The sequence below is a fragment of the Bactrocera oleae genome, chromosome 2 (assembly GCF_042242935.1).
Source record: "Bactrocera oleae isolate idBacOlea1 chromosome 2, idBacOlea1, whole genome shotgun sequence".
NCBI lineage: Eukaryota > Metazoa > Arthropoda > Insecta > Diptera > Tephritidae > Bactrocera > Bactrocera oleae.
In genome coordinates this window covers 98,604,432-98,624,700 of record NC_091536.1, presented here as the reverse complement: position 1 = coordinate 98,624,700, position 20,269 = coordinate 98,604,432, and the positions used below count along the sequence as shown (strand labels likewise).

General features: G+C 35.5%; 1 protein-coding gene across 3 annotated transcripts in view; it reads left to right on the top strand.

Annotated features, from left to right (window-relative positions):
• Positions 1–265: 265 nt before the first annotated feature.
• LOC106618402 (uncharacterized) overlaps positions 266–20,269 on the top strand; it is a 36,042-nt gene continuing 16,038 nt past the window's right edge. For 2 of the 3 annotated variants that reach the window (XR_011395020.1, XM_036357529.2), the window contains exons 1-2: positions 266–363; positions 2,778–3,077. Coding sequence is in view for 2 of the 3 variants with exons in the window: in XM_036357529.2 (XP_036213422.2) it covers positions 2,978–3,077 (100 nt within the window). In the remaining variant the exon portion in view is untranslated. Of the gene's footprint in view, positions 400–2,777; positions 3,078–20,269 lie in introns of all 3 variants that reach the window. The other variant, XM_036357526.2, reaches the window with a different exon arrangement.

The following is a 20,269-nucleotide window of genomic DNA, read 5'->3' as shown; positions in this document are numbered from 1 at the left end:
TGCAAGGTAATCAGTTTTGAATATTTAGAATATGTTTTGCGTAATCTATTTGGGTATAACGTGCATAGGCTTATTATTTTGTAAATTATTATTGTCCTTGTGCTCCAAATTTTCTCTTTTTCCTTATTTAAAAACCTTTTGTTTGTTGGTGCGCTCTCTTTCGTCGTTACGTTCACTACGCGCTTACGTTGCGTAACGTTGAGTGAATTTGGCGAATATATTGGCAAATGCGACAGGATATCAAATCAGTTTGTCGGCAATCGTAGCGAGTAACGGTGGATTACGCGAACAGCTCGCCAAATGCCATGAAACGCGTTGCTGGATATTAAAGAGAGAAAAAACAAAAAAACCAACAACAATGTAGTGAGTTGCAACGGTTGATTTTTCGACTGTTGAATGGTATTTGTGTAGGATTTTATCTTTTTATTGGCAAAAGCCCATGATTCGAGTGCATCAGATCAGTTTAAAAGACAAGCACACATATGCAAGAGTACATGTGTGTGTGTTGAAGACTTTTCATTGCGTTTGGCGACGAAATTAATGAAGTTGTCACACGTAGACGCGTTGGAATGAGCGAGTTTATCTACATTTAAAATGCATTGTGTTGCCAAATTGACAACGACGGTACTTTCAAATGTGTACGCTGGTGTGTGAGTGCAAGTGTTCGTATGTGTAATAAAGGGGAGCGCAAGAAATAAACAAGTAAACAGTAACAGCTGTTGGCGCTTGTAAACGAGTGCAAATGTTTTTTTCGGTTTCATTGCTAATTAGTAGAAATGCGAAGGACAATCCGCGAAATATCCCGGTACTAGGCGCAATTGTTGAATGCCGTCGGCACTTCATAGACTTGAATTTCTGATAACGGCCTTATTTAATTTTGCATTTGTTTGATGATGAAACTGCTATGCTTGGTGAAGTTTACAAAATTTTCCAAGCGATTAAGTTTAAGAGTGCCCTTGGTCTGCTATTTTGATTCAATATACCATAATAACAAAGTTTTTCTGAAGAGCGTAATTTGTTACGCTTATAATGGCAAAAAAAATATCAAAGCGTGAATGGAAACGTAATATATATTACAAAAAGATAAAAAACAAATAAGGACGTAAGAAACATTTTATACTCTTGCAATTTGCTGTCTAAATACCTTTATGTGTTGTGAAAACTTTATTTTAATGTTGCGAAAGAAATTAGCATTCATTATTCAACGAAATCGTAAATGGATTACAATTAAATTTGTATCTTATTAACACTCATTCACTAAGGTACCTCACATACCATCACCAATCATATGGAATAAGGTCGGCCGAATGTTCGATAATCTTTATATTAGGTTAATGGGGCTGAGTATGATCAAGATTCAACCAAGTTTTGACATTCAAACATACTATTAACATATCAGGAAAGGATTCACTCCGAAGTTGTGGTCATTACGTGGCATACTTTAAAGGCAGTATTCGTGCAAAGTTTATCCATTGCTCCTTGTATACTGGAAAATGAAAGAACATGAATTTAAAAATGAATATGAATTTGAATATGAAATTTATAATTGTATACAGGCGTGGTTGCAGTCCGATTTAGTCCATTTTCATACTTTAACATAAAAATTTCAGTATAACATAACCTGCTGAATTTGATTGAAATCGGTCTAGTAAATGGCGAAATATGGGTTTTCACCTACAGGTGGATCCCATAAAGCTTAATCCTACTATCCTAAGTGTAAAATTTAAATTGTCTGGCTTGTTCATTTAGTGGGTTGTCAAACGTTTAGTATTTTTTAACAAAATCGATTTATTCACATATCGATATATGGTGAGTCGGCAGGGTTATCATCCCATTTCATCGATTTTCACATTGTCAGTAGTAAGCACTGTAAATAGTAAGGAGATTTGTTTAGAGTGAATTTGGGTATTATAGCCTTAGTGGTTTAATATATATGTATGTATATTAAACCTATTGGAGGGCGGGCCACGCAGATACCCCTCTTTAATGATATTGCTCATACCAAATAACAGCCATATATCTTGTTTTGATTTTTGATCGGTGCCAAAAAACATGTTCATCAAGATATATAAATTTTTGCTCAAGTAACAGCTTGCACAGACGGACGGACGGAAGGACAGGCAGTCACCCGTATTTCTACTTGTCTCATCCCGATCATTTATATATGCATATCCCTATATCTAACACGATTAATTTTTGGTGATACAAATAACCTTAAGTTGAACAAAACTATTATACCATACTCTGTAGTAACATGTTGCGAAAGTATAAAAATCAATTTCATTAGGGAAGATTTACGCTTTTGAATTTACATATCCAAAAGTAAGAGTAATAGATCAATTTATTTCATATCTTCAAATATTCAATAATTTGGAATTTAGTATTCCATTAAATCCAGTAAGGCGTCTGATTATTTAAAATAAATTACATGATGGCGGTGTCTTTCACTTACAATTAGTAAGCGCAGACGTTTGAAAGTGGCGTTTAATTTGTAACGGTAGAATTTGAGACGGGCGGTTAGCCATTCTCCGGTTCGCCACTAATGCGTAAGCTTAAACACGAAATACATAAATACTAATTATGGGAAGAAGACAGAGCAAAGAAGAATTAAACATTGGCTTCCTAATGAATATTGCTGAATTTCATCTAAAGGATTGTGTATACGCACCGGCGTATCTGAGTGCCACTGCATGAAGTATAATAAAATGTAGTTGAAATTTAAATGAATGAAATTCTATAGCAAAATTGTTTTTATTCTTAAATGAACATCCATGCAGCTAATACTATGGGAAATAAAATCACGAGTAGAACCTGAAAGGACGCATTTTATATGAACACATGACGACAAAGTCAAACTTGTAACAGAACATATCAGTTAAACAGGTTATCGACAAAAATATTAGAGAGTTAAATTACAATTAAAAATTACAAATACAGTTACCAAGCATCAGCAGAACGCTTCACTTCCTCCGGCAAAATGTTTTGGATATTACGACGAACCGGTGCTGCGAATTTCTTCAATTCGCTAAACAACAATTGCAGCTCATCAAAGGGCGGAAGTAGTTCGGGCACACAAGGTAAGCAAGATTACCCGCTAAAAGTCAATTAATCGGAGAAAGTGTATTCACTTAATTCAAATTGCCATTGAACATCAACATTAATGGTGGCTTTGATTTTATTCGACTGCATTGTAACTGATAGGAGAAATGTGGTTGTGCAAAAGCCTGTTAAGAGGCGCAAAACTATTGTGTAATTGAAATTTAATTAACGATTATTACAGCATACGTGCAACTGATTGAATTCAAATCCAATTTGTCGACTTTATTTAAATGATTCTCAATCTGACGATTATACTATTATATTGTTATACACACACATACACACATATATAAATTTTTTCTAACAAACAGAAATAATTCTACAGACTAATACTAATTCATAAGGTTAATAATTAAATTCGAATCGAAAAACTTCGCCTCCTGAAGGCGACAAAAACCATGTTTATCAACTGTTTTGGAGGATTCTCTGGTCTCTAGGTTTCTTTCCACTATGGCATATAGAATGGCTTTGACAAATTTTACAACAACAAATAATTCAATTATGGAGAAAACGATTCATACATCGCTAAATGGTATGATCAAATATAAAGTATTTATATATTGCGTTTTACGCAAAGTAATATATCCATATTTCTTTTTTATTTCAATAAATTTAATGGTGAATTTCCCATAAAAAATATCTATAGCAACAAACCAATCGTTTGACTGTACTTTGGGAAGCTTAGCAAAGTGATCTGCATTTTACTCTGCATTTTCCGATTCGCAATCAATTATTTTTCAGGTACTTATAACAGAAAGCTAGTTCTTTGGCAGGAAAATAAGTTGAAAAAGCGGTTTTCAGTTTGGACAAATTTCAAATTCAAAGAACGAATTAAATTTTCAAATGAATTACTCTCAAATTCTTTCATAAACATATGTTATTCCAATAAAAACTATTGAAAAGCAAAGACATACATATTTCGATAATTTTGGCAAACGCTTTTTATTAAATATTACATCTTCATTGCTTTAAGGTGTTAATAAAGACCGTTATGTGATTATTCCACCACGTGCAATAAAACTGCTCAAATTTTAAGATGAAAACATATAATCAAACATTAATATATGTATATATGGTCTTTATTAACATATAATGTAATACTATAATGAAAACAAAAGGGCTTATAGCCATAAGAATGAGTAAATTTCTGTTTTTGAGAGTGCTTAAGCTTAGCGCAAACTTCCCATATTCTAGCAAGTAACGTATCTACAAACACATCAACATACAGGGTATACCATCTTTGATGTCCTTTTGTAAAATTTTTTATAATTGAAAAGCAATCGCTTTTTATATTTGATATATTTAAGTACTGAGCTGGATACAAGTTTGCCACGAAGTTTGTAATACCCAGAGAGAAACGTTGGAGATCTTATAAAGTACATATACAGCGTGATCAGCGTGACGAGCTGAGTCGATTTAGCAATTTCCGCCCGCCTGTCCGTACATATGTATATACGCGCACTAGTCCCTCCCCATGTATCGGAACAGCGGATATCTTCACGCAATTTTGCGAGTAACGTCACAATCTCGTTTTTTCTTGTTTTACTTAAAGTGCCTTCTAAATTTACTTTTCGAATATTTCGCGTGCTATGTTCATTATGCTTTCGCATTAATGTTTGCTCTGGGCTTGTCAATGGCTTGATGATCTGCGATGTATATGTATATATATACATAGCGAGCAGCTCCATTTAGATGCATTTAAATCGACTTTTTCATATTGTTAGGTCCAATGACATTCGATTTCTCTTTGGAGTAAAGTGATTGAATCGGTTCATAAATGTTCAGATTCCGCAATTTCCAAATACCGACATAAAAGATGGCACACCCTGTACCTGCATAACGCAACACTATGCAAAGCAACGGCAGTTTTGTCAACAACAACATTAAGACTAACACAAAGTCAATACAAGTTTGCATAAGCATATGGAGGAACTACTGCCACACGAGTGGCACCACGCCTCACTGTGGACTGGGCTCACATGTGTGTTTACAACTAAAAAAGATTGCTTGAAGTGCTTGCCACAGTTCGCCGCCTACAGTGGCACATGTAGCTGCACTTCGATGCACTTTAATTATGGCTGGGAATAGAGAAAGTGAGCGTGTCTTCATATGTGTGCTCATTATGTTAATGTATGGGCGGATGTACGAGTTCTTAAACGTGTAGAACATATGCGTCCGAGGATAAGTGCCGCATGCATAATGAATGAAGGAATGTGCGCTTCTCAGAGAGATGACGCGTTAGTAAATATAAATAGAGCACAGCGTGATGTTTGAGCGGATTTCATAGGGGAAAGAGTGGCAAAGTAGTGACCTTGAAAGACAAACCGCTTTCTTCTTAATATATGTGAGTAAACATTTGGTATATTCACACTTTTTTCTTTGTTTCTTCCATTTTTATTATTTTTTCTAGGAGGAAATTCAATGCTCTTGCGGTTCTTGTGTTTTTTTTTAATGTTCTCATATAATATTTAAATATTAATGTCCTTACATCGCAACAAACGTGTTATCTTTTGTAAGCTAAATGTAAAAGCTATCTTTATTTATGTATGTGTGTATGAGTGTGCGTAACTGTACTTGTGAATATATATGTGCAACATAATCTGCTCGAAGTAATATTTCTACAAAAATGTTCAAAGTTTTTTAAGGTTTATTTGGTTAAAAATGCTCAAAATGGAAAGTTATTATATTCAAAGTTTTTTTTTCTTGCAAACTCAATACATATTGTCCGGTATAAAGCAGGAGGTTTGCCTAATAGACACTAAATTAGCAATATAAATGCCTTTTCGCATTTTCATGTATGGTATTCACTCCACGACTACATATCTAATTTTCTGGAGGCTAACTTTTGTGAATCAGATTAGCCATATAATTCCAAAGCACTATGCAATTACAAGCATTTTAATAGCATTGTGCTGCCAAGGAGAGAACCCTGCACTATTAAATATTATAAATTTCCTAAACTCAGTATATGGTTGAATATATCTCCTTGCTCTAGAAACCCATTATAAATTTCTCATGTAAAGCGTATAATTTTGTCCTCTTTGCTTACAATTATTTCGCCGATCCTTCACTACCTTGTAGCGCCCAATTGCCAATGTCTCATACTGAAAGCTTCAATGTTTTCCCATAAACATTATGGTGTTCTTATTTCTTCAATGCCACAATAAACAAATAAAAATGCTAAAATTTGGCTTCGCCGCATTAAAAGAGTTTAATTGTATCAAAATTCCGATCCATAATTTAGTCTTATTATATTTCTTCTTTTTCATTTAAAACTCTGTGTTGATTTGTGAAATCTGTAGTCTGAAAGAAGAAATTACAAGTAGAAAGGGAATTTAAAAATGCTGTTTTTAATAATCACATAATATCAATACTAGATGACCAATCAAGAGAATTTTTTCGTCACAATTCAATACTATTAAAATAGACAAAATCAAAGCAAATGCCTCAAATATCCCTTGTTTACATATGTGTTTGACAGTTGTTTCTTCATTTAACAGTAGCTATTTCGCGTTAGCAGAAATTTTAGTAGCAGATCTCTCTGCTCCGTAAGCTTTCAACTTATGTTCTCTTCTGTTAGTTTTTTGGGTTAAGAAACGCCAGCAGAAATTTGACTAACTGGTGATAGTTAGCCGTTTTCATTAAATATATTTTATGAAATACAAAACTGTAAAATGTCAAATGACCGTTGTTTCCAGGGAATTCACAATTGGAATATTCTCGCACTTATTCTCAAGTACCTAGTGAATATTTAATTTATATTTCCCAAAGAAGCTGTAGGAAATATATGATGAAATTTAACGTGAATTCAAGTCAAGTAAGCACGAAGCCCCTTACGCAGTCATTCAAAAATATACCAGTGTATTTTGCGAGCGAGCGCAGCAGTGCTCATTAAGCAGACGACTGGAGAGTGATTTTCTCCAAGGGCGTAGAAGTCAGGATAAAATGGCAAAATAATTGCAGAGCGGCAGATAAGTTGTAGCAACGGAAAATATAGAATCTTCGGTTAAAAAAGCACGCACAAGCCTACACAGTAGAGGTGATGCTTCTATCGGGTGGAAACGGAAGCATATGCGGTCCTTTAATAGCAGCAGTAGTTGTTAAAATAAGTGGGCATACTAATGGCCAAAGGGAGTTACTAAAATGTCCAGTCAAGCGTTCCAACTAGTCGACAAACCCAACGAAGCCAACCAAATGACAGAGCAATTGATAAAATGTGACTTGAGCCACAATATAACATAGCGGCCGGTTTCATTTAAGCAGGCGTAAGGATGATGTGAATCTGCAGTTACCGTTGGTTCCTCGCTAAATTACACACTGACACACTTTCTTTGCTTGTCTTCACGGGAAAACGCTCATTCTTGCTTGTGTTGTATATATACATATATATAAACACACATAGACATATGTATATGAGAATATATGCCACCCAGCGCTATCGGCTCGATCCTTCGTTATTTAACTGTGGCCGTACAGCTCTCTGCTGGATTTATGATTATCATTAGACACCTACTTCCGTTGACGACTTTTTGTACTTTTTGAGAGCCTCATGCATCAGTAAATCTGTATATCGGTTAAAAGCAAGAGAGTACGAAAAAAGTGAGTTGTGTAACTGCGTTTATATGAGCATTCATAAAGAATAACGTTGCGAATCTTTGTCATAAAGTTTTTGGAAATGTGCAACTATGCGTGAAATAACAAACTTAAGGGTTGTCGTAAGTAGAGTGGAAGAACGATGAATGCATTCTACCGTTATATCGCCCGAAGGTGACCTGCGAACTGCTCCAAAGTATGCACAGCATTTGCACACTTGTGACTTGTTTGGAAGTTGTATCTTAAAACTGATTCTTTTATTTTATTATTTAACTATGCCAATCAAATCAATCATCATCATATCAAATTAAAGTAGACTCTTTCGTCTGCACCTGACAATGTACGAGTAGGCTTAAAAATACGCTCTTATGGTGTCTTTTTGATGCGAATATTTTTATAATCTTTTTCTATTTTCTATTTTATTTGATTATGGTTCAAGATTCGATTGTTTGACTCTTTGACTTAGTCAATAATGAATTATAATATACTCATATCCTCCACTCTGACACATTCGCTCTGTGAGAGAAAGACATAACTGTTTTGACTCTCGTTATCCTTATGATTACACACTAATTCTGCCAAATAATCTTTAAATATGTGAAGCGACCACTATTCAGTACTGATAATTCCCACCGATTTTAATGTCGTTTCTTTGCAGCGCCGCAGGTGAGGCGCAACTAAGCTCTACAAAAATAAACGTACAAAACACGTTTTATGTTTACAACTTTTGTTATGAGCGCAGCCTTGAGGGTGACGGGTAGTTCGTTTCGTTTTACGCGAGTAGCGGTTTCTCTGAAGTCAACAAATTTTCTGGCTATTTTAAGGGATTTTACGCGTCAATGCGAAAATACCTTCTCGGCAAAACATTAGGGCTGATGAAAGCAGTAATGACGTAGCCAAAATGGAAATTCAGATAATGCAGATTAAGCCTTTCCGCAGAGACTACGAGGGCAGCACTGCATGCAGAGCAAGGAGATGGCGAACACAAAACTGTAATTAACGGCAGTCCTCGACTCACACTTCCGCACGGTATTTTGTTACTATGTTATAATTAGAGTGTGGGAATTAGTGGGTTTGGGTATTAAATTTAGTCATTAATGAATCAAAAATACTCAATTTCTAGAGAAGTGTGTTAACATAGTGAATTAATATTGAATTTTATGGAAAGTTTGTTAATAGTTCTTCGCATGTTGGAAATTTTCGTTTGTCTATATATGTATGTATTAGGTAGATATTTAGGTATTAATGTGCATGCATAAATCAAACGGAAACTCATCTCGGTCAGGTTAGCCCGCCCTGACAGCAGTACTTCAAGTCTCTCAGAATGAGATAGCCTCACCACCTATATGTGTATTCTAACAAACTAGAATACTACAAGAACCTTGTATTGTATTTACATATATTCGAGTTTTACCTTAATATTCTACTCACACCTACTTTTGACTTCTTCCTTGAAGGATAAATAATTTATTTATTGAAAGCAGTAAATTTTTGCCTCCAAGCTTTTATAGTAATTTATTGGCTTTCACATTGGCCAAATGGCAACTTCAATTTTGGGCCTAAATACTTAACGTTACTCTTTTTTGTGTGTTTTCATTCAGGAGAATTGATTTTTTCCCTTAGAATTAACATAACACAAAATCGACATTGATAAGGGCAATTTAGGTGCATGGTGACCGACCGCCGGTGAAATAATTAAGGTTTGGAATCCTTTTTAAGGTGATTAATTGAGGTCCATTTGTAAAGAATGGTACGGAGTACTGTGACACGAACATCTCGATAACAGTAATGAGAAGAGTTATGCCATGTACTTAATGGTATTTTTCTCCACTTGCGTAGCTGGGGGAGTCTCTTGAAAAGAGGAACGTGATGAAAACATTTTTCGCTCCGCAACAGCACACAGTGCAAGTGAAAGTAGCTTTGTGTAACAAATCACAGTCTAAATCGCAACGGCGCGCAACTTTAACTCCTCGGATTTTGTATTTGTATTCACCTTGAGACCATTATTTTATATGTGCTATTTTGTTGTGAAAAGGAAATCACAATTTATCTCTGCATTTCACGAGTGTTGTAAACTTTTTAAGCCGGGACAAGACACATTCGAAATTTGTTTGAGCGGCAAAAACTTGTGCGGCATTTTGTGACACATTTCCGCCGCGAATGAGCGATTAGATTAAATAAAACTTTGGTGAAAATATAAAAGCTAACCCACGGTGTATGTCATATGTACATATGTGTATGCATGTGTTTGGGTATGTATACTAGCTGCAAAAACGCTAGTTGTCACGTGTTTACAACTCTCGTCTGCCAAGGACGTTTGGAGCCACAGCTCAGCTGCCAAATAGCACCGGGAACTGCGTAGTGATGTCGCATTTCCCGCTTTGTGCTATAATTTTATACGCAGGCAGTTTTGAAAAGGTGCAAATGTGTGCAGCTTTACTTTAATATTCAAAACTCTCTCGATACAAATGCTATGAGCCATAAGCGGCAAAAGCTTTACGCGCTTAGCTAAATTTGCTTGCTTTTTTATGCTTTATATGCAGTTTGTTACGGGGTCTTCTGGCTTGTTATGCTTTTATGAGGCAAAAAATGAAGCAGAAGTTCGGGTATTTCGCCAAGTATGCACATATAATCACTTCAGGTATAAAAGATAGAAACAAGCTTTCAGAGTTTCGAGCTGCGATTAAACAAAACATCTTTAAATAAATGGTAAAATTGTAATTTTTCAGATAACAAGTTCGTGGGATCCATAAATTTACCCTTCCAGCTTGACACAATTGCAACCCTTATAACGATTTGAAAATGAAAACATATCCAATTTAGTAAAGCTTTAACGACATATTTAAAAAAATGGGAAAAGGTATGGGAAAAGTTAATTTTTTGTCCTTTTTACTCATGGTGGGAAGTTTTAAAATATAACGGTAAATATAATTGGTCCTTAACTTGGCTTATGCGTACAATGTCATTAGTGAAGCAATTATTCAGTTGCTATCGAGAAGTGATTTGGTTTATAAAACTTAAGTGCTGCGACACAAGCTCGAGTTATTTGCAGAAGATTTCCCTAATTTTAAGAGTGTTTGAGCATCTACAATTATTTTTTTTCTGGATTTAGTTTTTAACGCGTCAGGCTCAGGCCAAAGTCAAAGCATGCTATGTTAAAGAGGTTATGTTTTTGTTTAAATACGTGCTTTAAACGGCAGAATAAAAATAACGAAAACTTCGCCCATTGACACACACATTTTTTAAAACAACAAACAGCACAGTAATTGAACTTAGCACTGAAGACATTGCGAATGTTTACCATTAACTAAGACCCACATCAATTTGTGAGTCTGAATTTTGGGGTTTATAAGCTTTCCCAACTCCCCGTGTGTGACCATAAAATGTAAGAGAAACGAAACTAATCAATAGCAAAAACTAACAAACTACAAAACGACTTCGTGAATATTATGAGTACCGGGCTTATTACAAATCGGAGAGTAATTTTAGCTGATAATGCATCGAAATGAATCTTGGCTGTGTTGGATTTTGGATTTGATTTTTCTTAAGTAATGAAACACTTACATTTTGGTGTTTTTCATGAGCTAAATTTTCTTAATTAAAATGGGTGCACTTTCTTTATAACTAGAGTTATATTGGTTATCGGTCATAAAAATTTGAATGGATGTTTAAACTATGTTCGTTGTTATCATAAAACCTTAATCATTAAATACTCATTAAGCAAATGGTAAAGGGAACAGAAATCTAGTTTTTATTTAGGATCAGTTTTTAATAATATAAAACGGAGAAAACATGATTTTCATTTGCAACCACTGTACCAATATAGACGCGAGAATCCTATTAAAAGAAACCAATTTAATTAAACGGAGTAAAAAACGCTGAATTATGACAGCAAATCAAGTGTCGATGTCGTTTGCATTGCTTTCATAGTTGCAAATACCCATACGAGTACACATTGCCACCCACTAATTACCAGTTAGGTGCATTAATACAGAGGAATAAATTTAACTTTTTATGGGAGGAAAAATGAGAGAGGAAAATGGAAAACCGGTTATACTAAAAATTACTTGTTGCAATTCTCATTTTTCTGGCTTTTTCTCTTTGTGTTGGTAAGCGGTAAATAGCACAACCAAAAATACAATAATAAAAGCAAAGCCAATTCGAGGTTGTTGGAAAAATTTTAATGAGTTTAGCTCCGCTTCGATTGTTCTCTGGATTGCAGCACTTTTCGGTAACCATCATTGCAATACGCCCCACGGGCCATCTTGAACTGTTCATCTGCTTTCATCGACATTCTGAGTAAACAATATTTATTATGTCGGCTTGCTTAGTCAATTTGTTGGTCACAATGTTGTTGTTATTAAAACCGCAAATTCAGCAATTCGAGTCAGCTAACACTAACAGCTGCAAATTTCTGGTCACTTTCTAATATTTACTTGCTGCCATTTATTTAGGGAACAGTTACATATACACAGCTAGGTATGTATTCCTTGCCTTTATGAAAATTTGTTTGTTATAGCTTAGGAGATACTAAGTAATGAAATAATTGTTTGCTGTATGTGAACTAAACTTTAAGTCACAGCATATGGAAAATTAGATTTTTGGAACAAACTTGCTGTTTGATGTTTCTTATTTAAAATGCTTCCTGCGGGGATATGCCATTTAGTTTAATAAAGTGCCGTCGGCTTTTTGCATTGCGAGCTATGCTTCACAGTGCTCGTGAATAAATATTTGCTCTTTGAATTTCGGCAATTTCAAAAATTGCTAAACATTTAAGTTGGTTGACACCGAAGGCTAGCCCAAGCACGTCCTCTGGCCTTCATGACATGTCTCAAGGTCATTAGTCCGTTTCATTCGTTATAAATATGTTTGTACATGATTGCGTGCATGTCCGAGCAGAAATCGCTTGTTTAAATTTCATTTGCCTTTCGGTTTGACTCGATGTGACCGACGTCTTTTGTTCTGTTTGTGTGCGCGTGTGTGCTTATTTCTCTACGGTTTTGATAAATATTTGCTTATGCCAGGAGAAATTACGTACATATATATTTGGCCATTTGCAATATATGGTATTGGGCAGCTGCAAATACAATTACTGACAATTACGTGTGAAAATTGAAATCCTACTGATATGATACGAATCATTGCTTTTGTCTTCAACTGCCTTAGAAACTAAATTTTTGTTTATTTTTCGTCTCAACTAGTTTATTAAAATATGAATAACTATATTGGTTGATATTTGCCTATATAATTTAGAGGTTATGTGACTTGGAATGAGGGGTTTATTAAGCCCCTTGTGTGTTCAACTAATGGGCAGGTGTCTATAATCTGAGAGCGTTTAAAAATATTTTTGGTCTCAATTTGATCAAATGCTCATTTATTGTCAGTAAAACTTTGTGAACCAGGCCTTTTAAAATCTTTTGCTGTTGAGAGAAACGCAACGCAAAAAAGTTACATGAAGCGTGCTAGAAAGTTTCTGCACACGCTCTGCTCGTCATCACAGACAAAGCAAACCTAATAACACTAACTATGATAATCCTACCCAACTTCGCAAGAAACAGAAAATCGCTCAAGCAACTCACAGATTCTCGCAGCTATTTAAAGGGTTTCTCTTTTCGGATGTAAAACACACAGGAGAGCAAAGTGTTCATGGATCAAGCGTTAATATCTTTTAAATGGTTAGGCTTACTAAAAATGTAAGAGCATTTAATTTCCTAAAAAATCCATAAAACGAAATATGTTATCAAGTAGTTGGAAGCGAGATATGAATCTTTCTATCCGATAAAAAGAAAAAAGGTAACAGTATAAATGCTGATACTTGGAGAGCGTTTCGTAGAGGTGTCTACCATCCAATTTTTCGGAGACCCAGTGAACAAAAAAATTCGGTTTTTTTACCTACCTTTATACGCACATTTGTATACACATTTATAACCATATTAGTATACCCAGGCGAGACTAAGGTTTCATTCGGGTTTGCGGAGTCCACCGTTATACCTATTGGAAGACACTCTACAGATATTGGCAATTGTAATGGTTTTACATGGCTAAGGCTCACCGCACAAACTTTGCTTTACTTATTGATAGTCGTGGTGATTAACTGTCAACTGTCAGCTGTCAAAACCTGTTGTTTATATAATAACAGCTCTGAATAGTCAAGGATAATTGGTAGGCTGCTTTTAGTACCTGTCGTGCGCAGGCACAGACTATATTCGACCTGTCAAACTCACCCGAAATGAGAGGTCTGTATTGTCGCAAACAAAAGGCGGCTATTTCGTTTAATTTAAATTCTTGCAGCGATAGAATTTTATTGGCCCCTACCGTTGTTTTTGGGTTCGAATGTATTTGCCATGGATAATCCTCGTCAGCCAAACGATTTGCTGGTGAGTACTCTACTACCACTGGGTGTCGCGTCGGTGGAGCAAATAAAAAATTGTTGGCTTTGGCACTTGGTCAGACATGTGAAGCACCTTTGCCCATTTACTTCTCTTTGTTATTGACTTTTTCGGCCACAAAAATGTCGTGCCACAATATTGCTTTAACGGTGTGGGTGTGTGCCTGTGTAAACCGCAATGGGAGGACATTTGCAGAGATTTGTATTAAGTTACGTGAAACTTAGGTACTTTGGGGTTTTATTTGTCCACCAAACGTTGACACGTTGTTCGTGTACATAGTTGTTGGTGGAGGACATTAAAATGTGCGATTTATTTGTGTTATGTTAAAATACTAAAAATGAAACTTTCGGAGGCTGAGTTTGATTACATTTTGAGCGACACATAGGCCATACAAGTTGTGGGCATTCGTATTCGAAATCGTTATTTCGTTATTTACACAACGAGAAGGGACACTCTCAATGGGGCGGATGGACCTAAGCACATATAGACACACTAAGTGACTTTTAATTAAAAAATGTCGAAAAGATATTTCCATTATTTATTTTTAGTCCATTTCGTCCACTATTAAACCATTGAACGGTGCTTTCTACACAAGCAAGGGACTTGGCACCACTATGTGCTTGGTTTTTAAAGGCATCCTTCCGTTATTTGTGATGCTAATGCTTGATTTCCGTGACTTTATAAAAGTAAGTATCATTAATTATTTCCTGCAAGGATAAAAGGTAGGCAAAATTGTTTATTGATTAGTGAGAAAAATACAAGTACGTATTGTAACAAAATTTTGACGTTTAGTGTGCAGCTGGACTGAGCTGCGGCATTGACATTTTTGCTGCGGTCTTTCCTACATCTCTTCATTCAATTCAAGTGACACTCACTTATCACTCATAAATCTGCATTCAAGTTCGTCTTTCTTTATAGTTGCAACTGTGGCACCCGGTGCGTATACGCAATCCGCGTCATTAGTATGCTCCATCGGACGACACTAAACAGAATTTATGTGCAGCAAATTAAATATGCCGTCGGCAGACACAAACAAAATGAAGAAATAAAAGTATTAAATTAAGCTTAGAGTTGCTGTGTTTGCTATATGGCAGCAGTTGATTGGATATTTGCATGCAATTTTGCTCAAAATGCTTGAATTAAAATATATGGTAAATTACTTTATAACGGCCTTTTGTTTTCACGCTATTGCTCCAGTAATATTTGTAGCAGCAACACTTGGTCTCGTCAAAGCGATATGAGTTTGAGCCAACACTAAGGGGAAATCTCTTTCGTCTGTCAGCCTCCATCTCTATGTAAACATTTCGTTGGCGTCGAGTTTCGCTATGTTGTTTTATTTGCATAATTAAACACCGCTTCCCCTGGGAAACGCTTGCAGTTTCAACGGATGAATTGTCGAATGAAAAATGAGTATACGAAATTAACTAGTTGACATTTGAAGTTTTCCTTGAAATTCGCCTTGTTGTCCTTCGGCATTTGCTACTTTTTATTTTGTTTTGAGATATTTTTAAATTTGCTGGTAGTTGCCTGCTGCTTGCCTCAGCCTTCCTATGGTTCAGTTCTTATTTCCAAGTATTTTACAGGAAAGATAACTGTTTACCTTTGAAGATGAAATATTCAGTAAAGAAATCACAATACAAGGAACAGCGAAAGGTTGGTGCTGAAAAGTGGATGTCAGCGGTTCGGCGAATTCGGCTCTCCACTGTTATTTCCATTTAAAAAAGCAACTTTACTTTGGTTGTATGCTGTAGTGCTGAGAAATGTCTCAACCTCTGCTGAGCATCTAGGACTTTACGAAAGAATAAGTTGATATGTTGACAACGGCTAAAAAATCAATAGTAATGAATTCGTGTTAATTTATTGGAAGTAATAGAAGGTCATTTACTGAGAATTCATTGTGCATAATTCCTTTGTCAAATAATTTGAAACAACCGTGAACGGACAAAGGCCAAAAGGCTACGCGTGAACTTAAAAAAATATTAATTTGATAATGAATAAATTATTGTAAGCTGAGAGCACTTGTGAAAATAGACGAACACGAGAAAGACCACATCGAAGCACTTGCGTTTTAATGAAAATTTCGAGCTCTATTTCGATTTGTGGTTACCCACATACAGAAAATATAATATATACAGGCATAACTGTGAACACTCGTTTTAATCATATTTTCGTTACGATTTAGACATTGCGATGGACTGAAGTCATTATAATCATTTATATTATTATTATTAATAATATTCTCAGTTGTATAATTTTTGAAAAATAACCCATTTTATTATTGTGTTAGTAGTTGTTTAGTAGTCTCACAAATATTGTTAGAGAGGTAATGTGTTGCGTGGCTAATTAGCTAAATTGTAATTCTCACAAAGGGTGTTCCAACTACATGAAGACATCACATACATTTACCATAATTCATGCAATTATGAATATTCTACTCTGTTGTATATGGTGCATACGTTAATTGATTATTGCACTAAACAAGTATACCTGTGTTATTGCTTGCTTAAACTTATCATTAATTTATTGATATTTCTATATATTTCTGATACTGTTGCAATTAATAAATTAGAAGATAACGAAAGTTGATTGAATTAAGATGATGAAAGTGAGGGATGGTAATTTACAAGTATATAAACAATTGTGTGTGTATGTGTAAGTGTACGTTTAATAATATCGATTGTACTTTTTTCAAAAATCAAAATAGGTGTATAATATTTAGTAAACTCTAGAGAATCCTGCACATAGTTCAAACGGATTCAATATTGAATGTAAAAAAGAAATAATAAATATATAAAAATGTATCCGACACGAACACCACAAAAAAATAAAAATCAGCGAAAAGCGTCAAATACAAATTTATAATTCGAGTTCACGTTGAAATTAAATTTGATTTACGCGTGTGAACAAGCGAATGAGAGAAAGAGCCATACAGCTTGGTTGAAAAGTTTCTGCGCTCGAAATACGAAAATACTCATCTACGCTTTCCACTAAGGAATTTTTTCAGTTTTCTTTTCAGTTAATTCGTTAAATTTTGTCATTGTTAAAACACTTTTGTGAGCAGTTGCATTGCCTTGACGACTAATGATTTTCAGTGCTGCAACCAAGTCTTTCCTCGCGAATTTTTTCATCCAGCTGATCCAAAAGGCAGCAATAATATTCAGAGTCGATTGCTTTTTCTTTCTGCAGATAATCAATCAACACATTTTTTTTTCTTAGCTGATCGTTGTGACTTCACCTGCTTTGTAGCTGAACAACCAGCTTCAGTTCACTGTAAAACAAATAACAAATTTTTCATATGTAATTCTCAATGTAAAATATGAAGTACTCATTCGTCTGAGATGCCTATGGCATTAGCAATTTCAGGCTTAGTCAAATTTGGATCTTCACTAACAATATAATGAGCTTGTTCAATGATTTCTGATGTGGTTGTGTATGTTGGTCGTCCTTCACGTGGATCGTCTTTAAGCCTAGTACGACCACGCTTAAATTCACCAACCCAAAATTCAACGGTGTGTTTTGTAGGAGAGAACTCCTTATACACTTCTAACAATTGTTCAGGAATTTCCTTTGCTTTTAAACCTTTCAAAACAAAGAATGTAATCACTGCGCGATATTTAATTTTTTTCGTAGTATAAAAATACTCTGACACGTCAACTTCATATGGCTTGTAAACAAAGAATTAATTGACAGAATGACTTGTAACTTGACCTTGCATGTTTTCTCACAATAGATGTACCAACTTGTGAAAAAAAAATTTGAAGCTAGTAATGCTATTTTTTGGTGGGAGCAGAAGCTTTTCAACCAATCTGTATATGCACATCGGGTTCGAGCAGCATCCGTAAATGTAAGTGATGAATTAGCTGAGATAACGCGGCGAAATGTTGTGCCAATTAAGTGCAACAAATTAAAGCCAACGACACACTCTAGTACGGGTGCGCGCACCACAGCGTTGTAATCACCAGCGCACACACATGGGCTGTGAAAATGAATAATTTTATTTTACGCATGCTAATTCGGTAAAACTTTTGCATGCAGAAAATGGATGTGGAGCTTGCAATGTGTTTTTCGCGCAAATTGGTCATGGGAAACAGCGATGCACCGGGGCGTATGAGTTTGGTGAACAGCGAGCAGCCAACTAAATGCCCACAGGCGAGCGATGCTTGAGTCGGTGGATTGTGAACTAGACGGTAGACGGTCCTTGTGTTATAAGTTTTGAGGCAGATGGCATACCTTGTGTTTATACAGGCGATGCCATTTAAACAAGGAGTAGGTAATACATTACCGCCATCTATGTGAAGCCAGGCCATTTGCTGCAATACCATATGAACTAGTCGGTAATGATTCGTGAGCATTCTTCTCATTGCTTCTAGACACATTTGGGAAGCGATTTTCGTTAATCTTTTGCAGTGACCCCAAATAGTAGCCTCTTTTGAAGGATTTCACGCTTCACTGCGTTAAGGCAACGCTTTGCGATATTGTTTGAATGGAATTTTCTTATTTTGGTATTTAAACAGCAGGCAGCAGCTTTTCCTTTGAGTGATTGTGTGCCTTTTTAGTTTTTTTCGCTTTGCCTTTCTCGATTTGTATTCCTTTTGAGAGCCCAAGTTGCCCACAAAGTTTCCCACAAATCGGCGGTGATAAATTCCAATTTTGTGGTCGGTTATACAAACGGTTGAACACATAGAAATGTAATTCTTCCGGTGGGTAATTTATGCTGTAATGGCTGAAACAGTGGCCGCACATACAGAGTCAGAGCATTCAACATTTTATTTGGAGCAATCTTACTCAACCGATTAACTAATGTGCCAACAGTTTTCCAATATAGATTAATGTTCGTTGGTGCTTTTGTGCGAGAAATGTGTGTATGTTGCGAATAAGCGAGTGAACTGGTTGACGAACAGTAAAACAAGAAAAACAGCATTTTACTTCAAACTTGTACCCATGCATACGCATATTTGAAATTCTTTGTTCATTTCCCGTTATTTGTCACGACTTGCTTGCCAACTGCTTATTTGCTAGCTTTGTTGTTCAGAAATCGAAAAATTTTCGTTGTTTACACTTTGCACATATGTTCTCATGCACATACACACATACGAGACGCATCTGGTCGTGTTGCATGCCCAAGCAGAAATACTTTTCCAGCTGCCTGGTACTTTGCACGTCGCCAGCACCACGCACTAATATTCTGGCTCACATATATTTTCAACCGAATTTATCCGAATCCCACCATATCTTTCTCGTTTTTCTGTGTAAAGTTTTTCCTTCCCTCTCTCAGTTTTTCTGCTTCTGAATTGTTCTGGTTTCACATACTTCATTTTAACTCAATGATGCGCCCTACTCAGTGAGCTTTTTGTTTACTTACATACTAAAACACACATACAAGTGCATGCATTGTGATTGCATTCGCTCTTAACAAACGAAGTTGCAATGGAATCGCATCGAATGTACCCAGCAACCAAATCAGCTACAAGTATGTATAAATTAGTTTATAGCTAGTATGAACCGCAAGTCCAACTGGTAAGTCGAGTCTCTATTTTCCAGAGTGGCAAATAGTGTTTTTCACAATTGTCAGGTTTTGGCCAAGAATATGCTTGTATAGACCGTTAAGGAGCAAAACCATTGCTTCTGATTTAAAAACTATACAATATAAGACAAAGGGATGGAGTTGAAAGTTACTTATCAAATATTATTTAAATATTGAAAATCTGATTTCGTCGCCGTTTAGTCTTTAGTAAGTTATGCAAAAAAATTCAAATTTAATCAAAAATCCGTAAGATATAGATGCACCAATTGTAGATCAAAACTAGAAGATTTCTCTACCGGTTGATTGCTTGAGTGCTTTCATCTAAGTATGTGTTCACATGTTGCATGTGTGCGTATTAGTAACCAAATATGAAAATGAAATAAGTGGTGTGTAAAATGTTGTCAATTTATCTGCTGATATACAAGGAATGTGATTTTTCACCCCTTGTGCATATCGCATTGCAGCAATTGGCTCTTGTGGCGATATATATACATATTAAGAAGCCATGTTTTCCACTTGAGTGCAACTGCTTCTTCTTCTCCTTGAAAAATCTCATTTTATGTTTGATTATTTGCCTTTTTATGTAGTTATTCTTTCAAAAGCAAGAACTTTGGTTGGATTACTAACTATTTGGAAAACAAGAATACTGAAAATATGGATGTAA